The sequence below is a fragment of the Branchiostoma belcheri genome, unplaced genomic scaffold (assembly GCF_001625305.1).
Source record: "Branchiostoma belcheri isolate BF01 breed outbred unplaced genomic scaffold, Haploidv18h27 scaffold18, whole genome shotgun sequence".
Taxonomy (NCBI): domain Eukaryota; kingdom Metazoa; phylum Chordata; class Leptocardii; order Amphioxiformes; family Branchiostomatidae; genus Branchiostoma; species Branchiostoma belcheri.
Genome location: NW_017803268.1, coordinates 123,980 through 140,306, shown reverse-complemented (window position 1 = coordinate 140,306; position 16,327 = coordinate 123,980). Strand labels below are relative to the sequence as shown.

General features: G+C 41.1%; 2 protein-coding genes across 2 annotated transcripts; both read left to right on the top strand.

The window, feature by feature from the left end:
• Nucleotides 1–793: 793 nt before the first annotated feature.
• Nucleotides 794–6,212, top strand: LOC109467405 (protein HGH1 homolog). The gene is made up of 6 exons (XM_019765347.1): nucleotides 794–972; nucleotides 1,546–2,066; nucleotides 2,523–2,661; nucleotides 3,778–3,968; nucleotides 4,600–4,722; nucleotides 5,703–6,212. Exons 2-6 carry the CDS (start codon nucleotides 1,560–1,562, stop codon nucleotides 5,808–5,810), a joined length of 1,068 nt encoding a protein of 355 aa, XP_019620906.1. The 5' UTR covers nucleotides 794–972; nucleotides 1,546–1,559; the 3' UTR covers nucleotides 5,811–6,212.
• A 2,490-nt stretch (nucleotides 6,213–8,702) lies between these two features.
• Nucleotides 8,703–15,107, top strand: LOC109467270. The gene is made up of 9 exons (XM_019765213.1): nucleotides 8,703–8,770; nucleotides 10,168–10,338; nucleotides 11,089–11,263; nucleotides 11,867–11,981; nucleotides 12,482–12,583; nucleotides 13,106–13,225; nucleotides 13,523–13,755; nucleotides 13,941–14,015; nucleotides 14,428–15,107. Exons 1-9 carry the CDS (start codon nucleotides 8,703–8,705, stop codon nucleotides 14,827–14,829), a joined length of 1,461 nt encoding a protein of 486 aa, XP_019620772.1. The 3' UTR covers nucleotides 14,830–15,107.
• Nucleotides 15,108–16,327: the final 1,220 nt, after the last annotated feature.

Sequence of the window (16,327 nt, the reverse complement as noted above, 5' to 3'; positions counted from 1 at the left end):
ATCAGGACAATCTAATCTTTAAGCATTACTTCAAGGACTTACTACTTTACTAACTTCAAGGACAACAGTTTAATTTCCTCAAATTAAAACAGGTTTTAATTGAGTTTTGACGATTTAATTAGGGTCCAATCGCGGGACCAACATGTAGTTACCGTCTTCAAAGCACAAATTAGAGACAATTAAGTTTAATTTTCTTACAATAGTATCGTTAACGTTACCTACGTCAGAGAGACTGCAAAACACACGTAGCCTGCCCGATGCCACCGTAGAAAAATTCCGGGGCTCCGGAGTACATGTACATGTATGCTCTGGCCGGCGCCGACATAGGATAGAACCCAGGTTACTATGTTAAGGAGAGCTATATTCGCACATCCACACTTTTAAAAGCACATTGACAACTTACCATGTTTTCTAGAAGGTGGAGCGCATTTTAGCCTGAGTGTCAGCATTTTTAGCTTTCGTCCGGTAGCGCGCGAACAAAAGCTAACGTCCGGTAGCGCGTGGACAAAAGCTAATGTCCGGTAGCGCGCGGACGAAAATGCTAAAAAGGTTGACACTCAGGCTAGGCGACTTAAACATGTCACATCAAAACCAGTTAACGTACTTATAATTCTTACGTTCTATCCAACCCCCACGAGAACCATAGTGTGTTTGCAACGTTTTTTCCGACTATACAAATTTATTCAGATATTCATATAAAGTTTAACCAGTTACAGCTATGTGTACTCTATCGTGCCACCGAATTCAACGCACTATTCGGGTAATCAGGTTCATTTCTATCCTATAATCGGAACATCGCGACCTATTTGGGTAATCAGGTTCATTTCTATCCTATAATCGGAACACCACGAAATATTTGGGTAATCAGGTGCACTTTTACCGTACAAAGGTCACCCGGAAGTGAGCGCACGCTGCCAAGTCGTCGATTCTGCTGCAATCGAGAATATTTTAAGTAAATTAAGATAAATCAAGGTATGTCAGAGGAATTTAGTGCTGTATGTAGCTCAAGAAGATCAGGACTTCTTTTCTTAGTATCTTTTACTTAGTTTCACTTCGTTCCGGCTTCAAGACGTAACGTTTATTTGGTGGAAGGGGGAGGGGGGCAAAATACTCCATGTGCACCTTTCTTAGTTTGCATCAGAACTGGATTATTTCAGAACTAAGACAGCAAAATAAGGATTAAAAACAGGACAGGCCGACAACACTCTATTCATGACTTTCATATCGTCAGCCTTAATTTGTGCATTGAAGGCTTGTTACATATAACGTTAATGGTATTAGTGATCTAATGCTGTAAATAACGTTAATAGAACATACATGTAATTAAAGAATTTATCGAATCCAGGCAGGTTTTCGTGATCGCAGTTTTGATTTTATGCAGAGGATAGAAACAGTTAAAGGAGAAAAATCAACAAAAAGAAATTCTGAAAAAGCAAAGAATCTACGTTAATGGTTTCTCCAATAATTTAGGTACTATAGTAGGCTGATATACATGAATACAGTAATTTTCATGTCAAATCTAATAGTGCTGTTTTACTTCCACAGATCTATAGGAAACCATGGGAGACCAGCAGCAATTGGAAGAGCTGTTGCCATTCCTTTCACCGTCTTCACGCCCCGATGTCCGAGCCACAGCAGTACAGTACCTCTTGGGCGTCACCGCATCCAAAAACAGTGCCGAATTCTTCCTCAAGAACAAAGTCTTCATCGAAAAGATCCTATCCTTAACAGAAGACACTCAAGAAAGCATTGCAAAAGACTCTTACCTGTGTCTTATCAATCTTACCGGTGACGGAAGGTTTTGTAAAGTATTGTTGGAAGATTACGATCCTGTTCCAAAGTTTGTTCAAACAGTGGTTGACCCAGAAAGCGAGTTTTCAGACAGCGCATGTATGATTCTGTCTAACGTTACAAGAGAGGAATCAGGAGCAGAAAGAGTGTTGGACAGTCTGGTGAAGGGAGACGTGGGATTGGCTAAAGTCGTGGAGGTTTTCTGTCAGGAAGGCTACAACAAGAAGGAGAAACAACTGCACTACATCGGACCCATGTTGTCTAACCTTACACAGGTAAGCACGCTAAAACTTAAATATATTAAAAGCAAGGAGCTTCAAAGTTCTATTTGACACTCCATGCTGAAAGTAAATGTTTAGTAATATAAATTTTTAACTTTCAACTGTGTTTTTTAAATTTTTTTTAGGTTTTTGTGGTGACCTCTCCCTGTCAACATATTCTCTGTCTTTTGTGTTAGTAACTGTTACTATGGTTGCTTTAACATGAAAATTTTTATGCCACAATATTTTAAATAATATGTGAAGCTAGATGAATTCACAGCAGTACAAATGTTTTGTATTGATATTGTTGTTTTTTTGTTGCCAAACAGTTGACAATATTGTGTTAATGTAGGGTGGTATTACTGTTTCCAGGTATTATGCACTTAACCAGTTACTATTACCAACCTTATGCTGTAATCTCTTTTACATAAATTTGCCTTATTAACGTTATGTGTTTGATTTATTTCTCAGCTGAGTGAGGCCCGACAGTTTGTCCTGGACCATGACCGATGTGTGATCCAGAGACTCCTGCCCTTCACACAGTACCAGGGTTCAGTCATCAGGAGAGGGGGTATTGTGGGAGCTCTGAAGAACTGCTGCTTCGAGACAGGTATGGTGTGTTTGCGACAGGTATGGTGTGTTTGCGACAGGTATGGTGTGTTTGCGACAGGTATGGTGTGTTTGAGACAGGTATGGTGTGTTTTTGAGACAGGTATGGTGTGTTTTTGAGACAGGTATGGTGTGTTTTTGAGACAGGTATGGTGTGTTTGAGACAGGTATGGTGTGTTTTTGAGACAGGTATGGTGTGTTTTTGAGACAGGTATGGTGTGTTTTTGAGACAGGTATGGTGTGTTTTTGAGACAGGTATGGTGTGTTTTTGAGACAGGTATGGTGTGTTTGAGACAGGTATGGCGTAGCACTTAAGCAGAACATATTGTGCCTGCACAAAACTCATATTGTGTTGTGCAGAGCCGAAGTCTTTGTTATATTTGCATATTTAAGGATGACATTCCTTAATGGATAACAGGAGCTTTCAGACTAATTTGCATCATTTTGTCTTGACTTGTCTGACTTTTGTTCCTTTTTCGACTTCCAAAAAATTTGTCTTCACTTTATTTGCATATCAATCAACAGGTTGTACTTATAAACCTGCTTTCCCCTCTGGTCTCTCAGTCACTGACGAAAGCTAGTGGATACTAGCTGAAACGTCTGACGTTTTCAAAATCATATCCAGTTGCTTGAGTAACTGTTTTTTGGCATTCCATCTATAGTTTTCAAATTTTGTGTCAGAAAATATGCTATCTTCAACATATGTTGATTGAACATCCAACAAAAACCTTCAAAAATCTGGGTTTTGCAGAGGCACAGTATGTTCTGGCAATGCACTGAATCATGCACTGAATCATTTAGCCTGGATTCCCTCTGTAAATGCTCTGTTCATTCTCAGCTAGGAGCAATGTAGCAGGTAAAGCATTCATGGATGGACCTTGGCAGAATTCCAAATTTTGTTCTGCAATATGCAAGATTTACATGTAACTTTAAAACACATGAAAAATTACTACTGGTAGTATATTATAGAGTCAGTAGTAAACACAAGGCTCTTTTCAGCCTGCAAAATTGCAGGATGCTTAATTTTTCTTCAATCTGCAATATTGAAAATGCATCTACTGCTGGTGAGTACTTCGGACACTGGAACTTAAACTTCTGTTTTCCCTTCATTTCTCAGTGCATCATGAGTGGCTGCTGAGTGATGACGTGGACATCCTGCCCTTCCTGATGCTCCCCCTAGCAGGTCCCGAGGAATTTGCAGAGGATGAGATGGAGAAGCTTCCTGATGAACTGCAGTACCTCGGGGAGGACAAGCAGAGGGAGGAAGAGCCAAACATCAGGCAGATGTTACTGGAGACTTTACTACAGGTGACTTTGACATTATTTGGATTCAGAATTATGTTCAATGACTAGCTGTGGCCTCTTCTCTCTGAAAGGAGGAGGAACAAACACCTCACTACATCTACCTATCATACTTTTAGTTCAGATACTATAAATTCAACCTACTTGTCCACAACCAAACCAAACAGACAGTATAGTAAAATCAGCCAATAGAGGTGCAATTCCAACTCATTGACAGATGCACTGACACATGTTTATGTTTACTGAAGGAAAATGTATTGTTTTTGCTCAGTTTCCTCTTCCTTTTCTACTCCAAGTCCAAACACTAACTTCTGACCTGGCCAATGACCTGATTTGTTGACGACTGTCACCATGGTAACTGGTGTTGGTTTCATAATGTTGCAATCTTATATGGTAGGATGGATTTAGACTCCTGTCTGACCATATATATGAAATGTGTTTGAGTTAGAATTAACAGAGCAGACCATGTTCGAAGGTAAACACTATGCATTTGCATTGCAAATGTTACCTTTCTAGTTAGTAATTGTTTCTTCCCTGGACAATATCTGAGTGGAACTCACTGCCTGACATGGTTGTGTCATGTTGAGACTATCATGTGATTTAAGTCTTACATACTTAATCTCTTCTTGCTCTACAGCTGTGTGCTACTAAACATGGCAGAAAGACGCTGCGTGACAAACATGTGTACTATATCCTCCGGGAACTGGACAATTGGGAGACACAACCTGCACTCAAGGAGGCAGCACAGAATGTTATACACGTGAGACAGTCATCTACTTTCTGCTTCTTTTCTTCCCTCCTTCTGATGTTCCAACACTTGCTGCCGCCCAGGAGGGGCACCACCACTGAGCGCACCACTCGTTCCAGTAACAAACTGACTCTTACCAAATGTAGAACTGAGTGGTACAAACAGAGTAGCGTCCCATATATGATCCATCTATTGAACAGTCACTGTTTGTCTTAGACAGTATGTCAAAGACGTCAATAATGATGTGGATATTTGTGCTGATGCCTGTGTAAATAAATGTAAATAAATGTGTAATGAATTTGCATGTACAACTGGACGTAATTCAGCCTTTGGCTGCAAAGTCCACGTTTTTTATGAATAAAACACCATTTGATTGATAGAGGCCAGAATTGTTAGGCTGGCAGACAAGGGATTGAGGGATCAAGGGTTTGATTCCTGTTATTCCTGGCTAGTGCTGTGTACCAGTTCGCTGGAACTAGTTCCGGACTTGTAAAAATGTTTTACTTTAGGTTCAAGTCCAAAAAACCCTGAACGTCTGGAACCAGTTATGGACTTACAAAAAAATAATGTCACATTCTCCTTTTTTTTCTAGACTACCTGAAATCTTCAAAAGTTGGCACTGCAAAATCAAGAAAACAGTGCCATTGGGCATTGTCAAGTGTCCATCTCCTTAAATTATGTGACCACAGTTTTGCCCAGATGTGCCATGTAAACAACATATCTTGCTTCTAAACCCTTGTAGTACAGTGCTCGGTACAAAAAGATGCCCCATATTTCATTGGAAAATGTTAACTGAAAAGTCCCTTTCGTATTTTGTATCTGCCCTGAACCTTAATCTCTGGACTTGAATCTGGACCTGGACTTGAACCTGGACCTGAATGTGGGTTTAGGTACACAGCACTATTCCTGCATGGCAAGACATTGCATTCTTAGGAAAGGCAGTTTGAAACTGTTTATTATTCTAATTTATTTTATTATTGATCCTATTTCAGGTTTTGATCTCTGATGAACCTGAAGATGTGGACAACCTGAATGAGGTGCAGATTCCAGTGGGGGTACAGAAGCAGCTGGAACAGCCACAGGGGGAGGAGCAGCAGTAGAGGGAACAACCTCTCTGTCCTTGGAAAGGAAACAATAATGAGAAACGTGACGATTTCAGACAGACTAATTATTTGTCTGAATCATGGATGACTGCTCAGCTATGAAAATCATTTTTGAACAGACTATTTAAATACTGAAATGTGATTGGTTTAACAGTTAGCGGCCCTTCTGCGTACAAAAAATTATATCTTTATTGATATCTATATCCAACCAAGGACACTGATATTTCACATCATAATATTGTACTAAGGCAATGAAAAATTACACGTATCAGCAATTCTTGATATCATTATAACAATGATAATTTGCTTATATAGTAATAAATCCTTAGTATGATCACAACATGGTTCTTGACATAAATGACATTTGCTTCAAAGTTTGTGTTGCGTATCAAATGTTATGTACGGAAAAGGAATCTGTCCCTACCAATACAAAGTACAACTTTGATGTGCAAATCCATCAGATGTCTCTGAAGATTGTCTAGGCCCGTTGCAGGCATCAAACAAAGTAATGTCTTTTACCCAGCCAATATCTTGAGTGCCTATACTTCTTGGGTCCTTGGGAAAATGTCAAATCAGAAATAATTGGTGTAGGGAAACAGATAATATAGGAAAAGAATTACACATTTAAGTCGACCTAAAGATTGAATAGTTTGCACAAAATAGTTAAAACACAACAATTTAAAGATATCTGTATAAAAGTATCAACTACGAAAGGCAAACACCCCTCCCCACAGCCGTTCTTGGTACGTTCCTGTGATATTCTATACGAACATACGATACGGAATGTACAAGAAGACAAAAACCCTCTGACGTAAACAAAAACAAAGATCTGAGTCCACAGTGCTGCAATGGCGGATGGCATGACGACAGTTAGCTGTGTTGGACGTAAAAACAATCTACATAGTCATATAGTTTTGCCTGAAAAAGCCTTATATGTGCTACTAACAGGTCTCAGTCACACCATTTGAGATGTGGATACTTGGTGGCTGAATTTGAAGGTAGGGCGTCTGCCTTTCTGCTTTATAAACTACTGTATTCTCTTGAAGTATAGGGCTAGATATTTTTACAGACTAAGTGTACATAGAGCATAAACAAGAACTGACATGAAGAAAACTAGCTGTAGCATTAAGTAGACATGCTTCTTTTCCAAGAAAAATTGGTGACTGTGTCCAAGGAGGTTTGATTAAACTTTAAAGCTCCTTGCTGCGTCTTGAGAAAGATGTGTTAAGACTGTTACATGTACAAATGTCCTTGGTAAAACGTGTTGGGTTTCTCGGGCGTTTGCAGACCTGCCGGTCCAGTGTTGCAAGGTTAAATCTCAATAGAGACTCTACGTTTGCTACTTACACGCTACAGTAACTTAATGTCTTCACGATATAAAAGTAGCCTCTGTAGCAGGCTTATAGAACTGGGGGCTTGGTGGTCTTCGGCTGTTTTCTGATTAGCCCAGTTCTAAAAACGGGAGTAATTCAACCAGGCCGATGATGATGTCTATTATGCAATCAGAAAATAGCACATAAAAGCTCCTGAAGACCCCCCCCCCCCCCAGTTTTTGGCATCCTGTGGAGGCTAATATAAAAGATTTCCAACGTAAGGTGTCACCATATACACACATTTTCCGCGTGGTCTAAAAGGCATTATATGGACAAGTCTGTACGTGTCACGCTATGCACTAATTTTACACACATGGGACTTTCCGTATGTTTCACACGATACAGCACTAGCAAGATTCCTTTAGTCGAACGTCAGGGAAGTCCCCCACGTCTAGTCGCTATAGGTGAACAATAGCTTTTGTGGCGAGACAATGGTTGGCCAATGAGAGGATCACTTTCACTTCCTCATTTTATGATAATTAATATCTGATCACAATAGGCTCAGTGTCGAATTTGTTTGTGTGTTGCGAGTTAGTTGCTGTACTTCCCTAAGTCCAGGTAAGTCAGAAAATATTGCAGGACATTTCAGATTTAGTTCGTTATGCTCTTTTGGCATATTTTGGCTGTTGTAGTGCGTATGCGGGTGCAAATTATCAAGGTACACCGTACGCACGTTTTAATTTAGTCAGGTTAACCCTCGGGTGCCATTTTCAAAACGTGTGACGCAGTATCTTTAAGCCAGGTACGGCTTGTAATATGTTGTCTCATATTTGTTTTCAGTATGAAAAAAAAGGCGTCGTTTATAAAAACATTCGGTTTTGTACAACATTTCTTTGTTATTTCAGTTTATTCCTGAAACATCATGGACAGAAATTGTATCCCATGCAATCTTTGAGCAGGGAAAATATAGAGATAGTCGATGCTTTGTGTGACATAGACCAAGGCGCCTTGCAAAGACTCCAAAAGACTAGCGACTTTTCTTGGTGACAGGTTCCACAACGATTGATAATTTTGACGATTACAAACAGCATTCTACAAAATGTGTGGGGGCAAAACACGGCCATTCAAATCGTTATGTGTAAAAGAAATGGCGCAAATCTTCTTAACCACTGACCTGAATAGATTTGGTTTGCTTTTCCATTGTAAAAAAGACATACCAAGACTAGGGTATTCTAAGTAGGCCAACGCTTTTCTTGGCGGAAATGCCAACAACGCAGACATACCTCCCCGCCGTTTCCTCATGGGAAAATACAGTTCAAGAAGAGAGGTCAAACGAAAGATAGCCCCAAGGCGCAGGTGTCTATAAACGTATAGCGTCTGTGAGGCTGGTTGTTTACGTTTGTGGTCGTAAGCAATGGTCTGTACTCCTACTATTGCATGTTTACGCTTCCAAGTGTTGTTAAACATGCAGTGTATGGGTAATAGGATGACTGCACGTTTGTAAAAACGTTTGAAAAATGTAAACTATGTTTTACGTCCAGAATATCGGGATTTTCGCCCGAGAGTGAACGTTAACATGGCTGCTACCATGTGGAGGACAGCAGTCGCCATACTCACCATGCTGCTGGCTGTGGTTGTGTCAGGGTAAGTCTGAAATGCGATATTTCTTCTTTATGCTGTCTGCATGTTATTTTTGTTTGTAGTGTTTTAAATAGTCATGTTGGAGATGTACCCCCTTACTTATTCCTGCTTGTCCTAGCCAACGTAACTACTATTAATGGTATATACTATATACCATTAATAGTAGTTACTGTACCATTCTTACTACTAATAGTAGTATTAGAATAAACTCCGTATACATCTTTTAAGATTGGGCTCTACTGGTACATGTATTTCTGATGCCAACTACTACAAATGACGGGAAAAGGTTCTAAATATTTTCCTCGGTTCTGTCCGATCGCCCACCCCTGTATGATACTACATGTTCAAGGTTGCTGCTAATTACATGTATATTTAATCAATTTTTCACAAATATCATAGAAATGTGACATTTGTACCACTTTCTTATGATGACTAGAATAAATTGAATGATATGAAAACATGTACATCAAGCAATATTAAAATACAGGCAAGGTATGGTTCGAAGTTACGCGTCCATACATGGTGGCTCGGTCAAGCGTAACTTTCTTTGTACTTTACCCATCGGGCAAATGAAATTAGGGGCCCTCAAAAGGTTGTTTCCCACCGTAACTATGACTATGATTAGTACTTAGGTATACCCTCATAGGGTTTCAAAGCAATGTTTACAGAGACACACAAGTCGATAGTTCGAAGGCTTTAGACCTATTGCAAAAGGGCTCGTTGGAATATTGGAAGAAGTCCCGAACATTTACCAGTATTACGATAAAAGTTAACGAAAGGAAAACAATTTTGTAGCGTAGACTATCTTAAACATTTAAATATAGATATAAACAACAATTTAGATATACCATCTACCGCAAGGCCTTTGTTATAGCTGTCAAATGAGTCATATATTCCAGTGCCTTACTAAATATACGTATGTTATAACACATAATATTTCAGTGTACGTAAAATTATTAAAGACATGTTAAGACAAATCACAGTGAAGCTTTCGAACACAAATTTATACATTTCGTATTACTTACTAAAGGTTTTAGTGTTCATCCGAGATCAGAAAACTAGAAACATAACACACAGCTTGCGTGTTGCAAAACCGACCTTTACAATAACACTTTGAATAATTTATAGCTTGTACCACTTGGAGAGGGTACCTATGTTATGAAGAGTATGGCCGTCATGATACATGAATTTTAATTATAATCATTGTTCTGTCTGGAGCATTCTGATTATTTTGTCTGTCTAACACCCTGTAGAATTTCAATAAAACAATCAATGGATGGATTTATCAACTATATAAACCGACGAAGCATATTTAAAAGCAGCCTTAAAGATTTAGAATTATAAGGTTACATGTATCTCATGATCATGTGAATCATTATGTCTCAGCCTCGCTCCACTAGTAACAGCCTGTTCTTTGCCCAGTTGGGTGTCGACACCTTCGACGCCAGGAGGCGAAAGCTGACGCACTCTTTTGCGGCTCGCCTCCTGGCGTCGGGTAACGGCATCATCAGTCTGCTTTACGCTCCGATGCTTTCCCCAGAAGTCAGTTCTGGCGTCGGTACTGCCAGTTGGTAAGCAGACCTTAAATAGGCCCTCGCTCAGTTTCTTTTATCCTAGACATTGTATATTTTTAAATTTATGCATTTTGTGTTGTCTATGTTGTCTATGGGCTATGTCTGAATCAAACAATAAATAAATAAATAAGTATCTCACGTACGAGGTACCCTAACTCTTAGGGTTACCCTAGGGCCTCTGTGTGACTCTTTGGTAAAACTTCTTAGGGGGATATAGATATTGCCAAAATTGCTCAAGAACTGGAAACGGTTGCTATCTGAAACGTCTGAACGTTCAAAAATTATATTCAGTTGATTGAGGAACTGTTTTTTTCGTATCTTATTACCTGGCATGGATGTCTAACCTTCAGCGAGTTATAAATATTTAGTCCTGGAACAGAAGAGCTGGCTAGTGTAGGCCCTGGAAACAGTCTGGTATCCAGGCTAACTTGACTCTCTGTGAGGTCTTTGTGGGGTCGTGTGTCGTAAAGGGCGGATCGAGTGCTCTTCTCGGAACCAAGAGGACCAAGAGGTCCCGGGTTCGAGTCTTGACATGCCACCGATCTTGTGCCCTTGGAAAAGGCACTTTACACGACTTTTCTCACTTAACTCAAGTGAAAACGAGTATTGTCCTATATATCCTGTATTTGTCCTCTGCGTTGGTGGCGGCATAGAATAAGTTGAAAAAACTTGAGTGTGTCGTCACCACGTCTAGTCATGAAATGTTGGAATTGAAAAAACCCTCTCTGTGACATTTTCCGTGTGCAGGTCCAGTGAGAGGAAGGACCCGTTCCTAACGGAGAATGAGGCGCACAGCTTTGTGGGTAACCGCCGTGTGAAGCGGAGTTTCTGGAGCTTGTTCGCTAACCTGGAGGAGGAGTGCGCGCATGAGGGCTGCAGCTTCGAGGAGGTCCGGGAATGGGACAGGTCAACCTCAGAGGCGGTAAGTACTGATGAGCACAAAGTTCTGCATCACATCACAACACAACACAACACACAACACAACATAGCACAGCAGAGCACAGTACAACAGAGCACAGTACAGCACAGCACAACACAACATAGCACAGCAGAGCACAGCACAGTACAGCACAACACACAACACAACATAGCACAGCAGAGCATAGTACAACAGAGCACAGTACAGCACAACACACAACACAACATAGCACAGCAGAGCACAGTACAACAGAGCACAACACAACACAGCACAGCACAACACAACACAACACAACACAACACAACACAGCAGAGCAGAGCAGAGCAGAGCACAACACAACATAGCACAGCAGAGCAGAGCACAACACAACATAGCACAGCACAGCATAGCACAACACAACATAGCACAGCACGGCACAACATAGCACAGCACAACACAACACAATACAACACTGATGTTGTATCAGTAGTAGATTACTTGAAGACCAAAGCATTCTGCAATAGCAGTACATGAACGAAGATTTAAGGATTATGTAGTTGTTAAGAAGTCTTCCAGGGGAAAGATATAGAGGTCATCTATTAGGAGTTTTTATAAATTTTGCTTCAGCAAGAGTATCTGATGACGCTGGCCTGCCGTCTGTGGCCCTGCAGTACCGGGTACAGGTGCCAGGGGGCGAGGCATGGGACCACGGGAAGCGGAGCTCACTGGCGGGTCTGCAACGGTACACAGTCTGATTATGTTAGATCACCTAAACTCTTCAGCATACAATGCAATTTCAGGGTAGCAAAACTGTAAATATTGTGAATAAGGCAATCTTTGTGATATTGACACCACTGTTTCACATTTTAATCAGCATTTCATACTTTGGGAATTTAAAACTGCAGAAACAAGCCCCAAGATGAGTCCTTTATTTTCTGGGTGGTACCCTAAAAATCAATCCAGATTTTTCCAGTATTATACAGTTTTTCGTCAGAATTTGGGGCATTTTTGCTCCATGACGGTCGATATACAGCGGGGCAGTGTTGTTTCAACTTACTGTGTAGTTAAATGGTCGACTAGAATATTGACTTTGAAAAATCTGTTTTCCAAGCCCCTAAAAACTGAATTGGATGTCTTTAAGAGAAATCATAGCTTTGGTTATTGACGGTAGAAGAGAGGAGCAATTAAATACATAAGTTTGTATATGTTTTACGTTTTTAATCATTAAAAATTATTTTCCAGCGGTGTGCTTCGGTTCCACGTCGTGTCCCCATGGAGGCCACTGCAGCAGACCGGACTACTGCAGCGGCTGTGAGCGAGGCTATGAGAGCCCCAGATGCGCAGGTCGGAAAACTGTAGCCTCTACCAGGCTTCGGGAGGCGGCTGGAAAGAGTAGAAATTGGCCAAATAGAGAGGGATAACATGCCGGGGGAGTTGGTCCGCTAGAGGTGTATAGTTTGCCGTATCAGAATGTACTCTCTATCGGACCAACTCCCTTGGCATGTTATCTCTCTATTTGGCCAATTTCTACTCTTTCCAGCCGCCTCCCGAAGCCTGGTAGAGACTAAGAAAACTCTACTTCAAGTAACACTGTTGTTGATTGTCTGAATGTTTTTCGCTGGCATCCAGACTCATTTCGACCGTCTGTATTCAATATTCATCCGCAGAAAGCAATCTTTTTCCGATCTGGTTCCATTTATTCATAAGAAGAAAAAAACATTTTTTTCTTTGAGACTAAAACGTAAACACACGATTAACAGTACAACATGCATATCCAGTGTCTCACCCTACCATAGGGAGGGTGGGATTAGGATAGAACAGCTTCAGATGAGAAATGATGTATTTTTGTGCATCTATATTCCGCAGATGTTGATGAATGTGACGAGAGGCGCACCTGTGACGTCCACGCCACCTGCACAAACACGGACGGCAGTTACAGCTGTCAGTGCGCATCTGGGTACGTGGGAGATGGACACACCTGTACAGGTAAATATGGCCTTGTTCACACCAAATCGCCTGAACCACGGTTCGGGAAACTCTCATTCCTCACATCTGGTCCACGTGCCACACGTTCCTTTCAAACCGTGCCCGTTCACAATTCGCCTAAAATGCTTTCATTGTTGTTTGATGAAAACCCATTTCAAACTACCGATTCCATATAGGAGTGACAACACTTGTAGATTTATATGTTTAACTTTGCACTTTATCGAACTACAGAAATCACAACTACTGTGCAGACAACAACACGATCAACCACGACTGTTAAACATACAACTTCCGCAGAAACATCGGCCAAGACGACAACACCACCTGCAGAACCGACCACAACAACCGCCAAACCGACCACCTCGGTTCCAACAACGGAGGGAAAAGCGCCATCTACCGAAAAGCCGGCAGCGGTGCAGGGCACAGAATCTGTCAAAACTTCACCATCACCGGAAATTACGACAGAGGACCCGGAATTGCTGGGAGATGCAGCAAAGGTGTCTGATGTGTGTGGAGACGATGGAAAGCAGGTAGATATATATATATATTTAATTGTTAGTTTGGTAACCGTCATAAAAATGTTCGGCCATATTGGTCTCAGCTTGTCCTATACTAGCTCTTTGTTGTTCAATCAACAATTAAGTAATTTGTTATTTTATAATATACTGAACTGCATCCATACCTGACAGCGCTATATTTTATGCACTCTTTACAGTCATGTGGAAACCCGCCTATGTCAGTTGTCGAGAAGACCATGTTGATCGTCGGTACCTTTGCGTTCGTCTTCGCGGTAAGTCCATTGATACTTCACATGGTTTTTGTGTTAACTTCCAAGTGCATCTAGGCATCTAGTAGTTAATGTAATAGACTTGTAAATGCTTCTTCAAAGCTGTACTATATTTAAGTTAACTATAAACTACAATGTTTACCTTCGCATGTGGTCTGCCCTGTTAATCCTCACTCAAACATATTCATATATATGGTGACAGGAGTCTAAATCCCTCCTGCTATAAAATTGCAACATGACGTAACCCAACACTAGTTACCATGGTAACAGACGTCTGGTTCAGTTCATTGACCTTATTTGTTTGGAAAAGAAGTAGAGGAAGAAGAAACAGAGCAAAAACAATATGTTTTCCTTCTGCGAAGGTAAACATGATAAACTTAGTTAACTTACTTAATTTCTATTTTCTTTTTTCCAGTGCGGGATTGCGTTCGTAATCTACCATATGAAGCTCAAGAATGGGGCCCTCTTCCCAGCTTGGTTGGTCCGCAGGAGGCGAGGACCGCCACCTCCGTACAGCGAAGGGACCGTGAACGTGGCTACCGTCGCTGCTAAAGTCGAGCTGCCGCCGGATATCAAGATCAGCACCACGGACAAGGACGACCCCCCGCCTGGGTACGAGATCTCCGGCGCACTACCGCCTGGGTACGAGATTTCCGGCGAAATACCGCCTGGGTACGAGATTTCCGGCGAGCTTCCGCCTGGGAAGGAGATTCCAGCGGACCCCTTGAAGATTCTGCCGCCACAGGATACAGATGTGACAGACATCGAGTTCGTCTTAAAGTCAAACGCCTTAGAGGAAAAGTCTTCAATGGCCTAGAAGGGTTGGGCAGGGAATAAGATGACAGCTAGCTGAATCCTACCGTGGCCATAGGGAGATAGGATGCTGCTATGTATTGTCTTGGAAGATTGACTCTGAATTTGCTTCAGCACTTAAAGACGAGGTGACACCAGTAACACTGAAATACAACAGTTTGTTACCTGGGAAAAGTAGGGCTTTGTGAATTGCTCGTATATTCTGCAGCTATTTCAAGTGGACAGACCGCTTATGTATTACATTGATAACATAAGCATGTGTATATAGCTTTGTCTTCAAAATGCACCCTTGACCAGACCTAGACTGCAGTCGAGTTGGTTTTAAAGCCAGGTATCTGTTGCGCTCTTACCTCGTGTGTTTTGATTATGTTTACCGAAGGAAAACATATTCGTTTTTTCTCCGTTTCGTCTTCTTCTTTCGTTCCAAACACTAGCCTCTGACCTGGCTAATGTCCTAATTTGTTGACGTCTCTCACCATGGTAACTGTTGTTGGGTGACATAATGTTGCAATTTCATAGTAGGAGGGATTAAGACTCCTGTCACCATATATGTGAATGTGTTTGAGTAAGAATTTTAAATAGTGCAGAACATATGCGAAGGTAAACATTATGCTTTGCTTCGCAAATATCATAACCTTTCTAGTTTTATTGTAAGCCTGGTATAAACTGTACTGTACCACATCAGTATCCGGCTAGTCGCTGAAGTTGTTACCGTCGTTGGGAGGCGGCTATGGCAGCGTTATAGTAAATAATAGTTGTGCCAATGTCTTGCCGTATACACTTTGTCCATTCATTTGAAGTTTTATTTGGTGTGGGCTAAAGAAGTAAGATGCATTTCTTGTTATTATAGTTGGCTCTAACTTTCAGGACCCAACATGCTCTTTTCATAGTTTGTTTACAGTGCTTGGGTGATTATTAACTACATGTACAGCTCAACAAACTAGCACAGTGTAGTATTCAATTACCTTCATAAGGTAATTGAATACTACACGGTAATAAGGTAGCCTGCTATCTTTGCCATCAAAATGAAATAAAGTATCTTACGGTGTAACTCAAAGGCACTTTGTACTGTTCATTGGGTAGGGCAAAAACCAAGTGACAACTTAGTACATGAACACTGTGATCCTAGTTGTCCAGGTAGGGCAAAGTTCACTGAGCCAATTGACCTGACTGACCAAGGGGACTGGGTTAAAGGTGACGACGGTGTGTGGTGGTAGGAGTATCAGACGTAAAAGTTGATAAACCCAGGTAAGGATTCTCTAGCAGCCATATTTTAGTGAGTATTTTAGTGGCTCTTTCTGTAAAGATCAAGGGCAGGACTTTTTAAAGTTTTCTCATACAATGTATACAGGTATAAAATCAGCGCAAGGGGGAGAAAGTATGTGAATGCTAGCAACTTATATATTACCGGTAATACTTTCGACAAGTCTACAATGATTTTAGTCGTGTGTGTGTAGCCTATGTAACCAAAGCTCCGGGGGGCTCCCTACATAGTCCGCCAC

Excerpts from the sequence above, each read along its gene's own strand:
- LOC109467270 (XM_019765213.1), top strand. The coding sequence starts at position 8,703 with ATGGCTGCTACCATGTGGAGGACAGCAGTCGCCATACTCACCATGCTG. Across the intron at positions 8,771-10,167 it reads CTGGCTGTGGTTGTGTCAGG|TAACAGCCTGTTCTTTGCCC; the intron begins GTAAGTCTGAAA and ends TCGCTCCACTAG. Across the intron at positions 11,982-12,481 it reads TCACTGGCGGGTCTGCAACG|CGGTGTGCTTCGGTTCCACG; the intron begins GTACACAGTCTG and ends ATTATTTTCCAG.
- LOC109467405 (XM_019765347.1), top strand. The coding sequence starts at position 1,560 with ATGGGAGACCAGCAGCAATTGGAAGAGCTGTTGCCATTCCTTTCACCG. Across the intron at positions 3,969-4,599 it reads TACTGGAGACTTTACTACAG|CTGTGTGCTACTAAACATGG; the intron begins GTGACTTTGACA and ends CTTGCTCTACAG. Across the intron at positions 4,723-5,702 it reads CAGCACAGAATGTTATACAC|GTTTTGATCTCTGATGAACC; the intron begins GTGAGACAGTCA and ends ATCCTATTTCAG.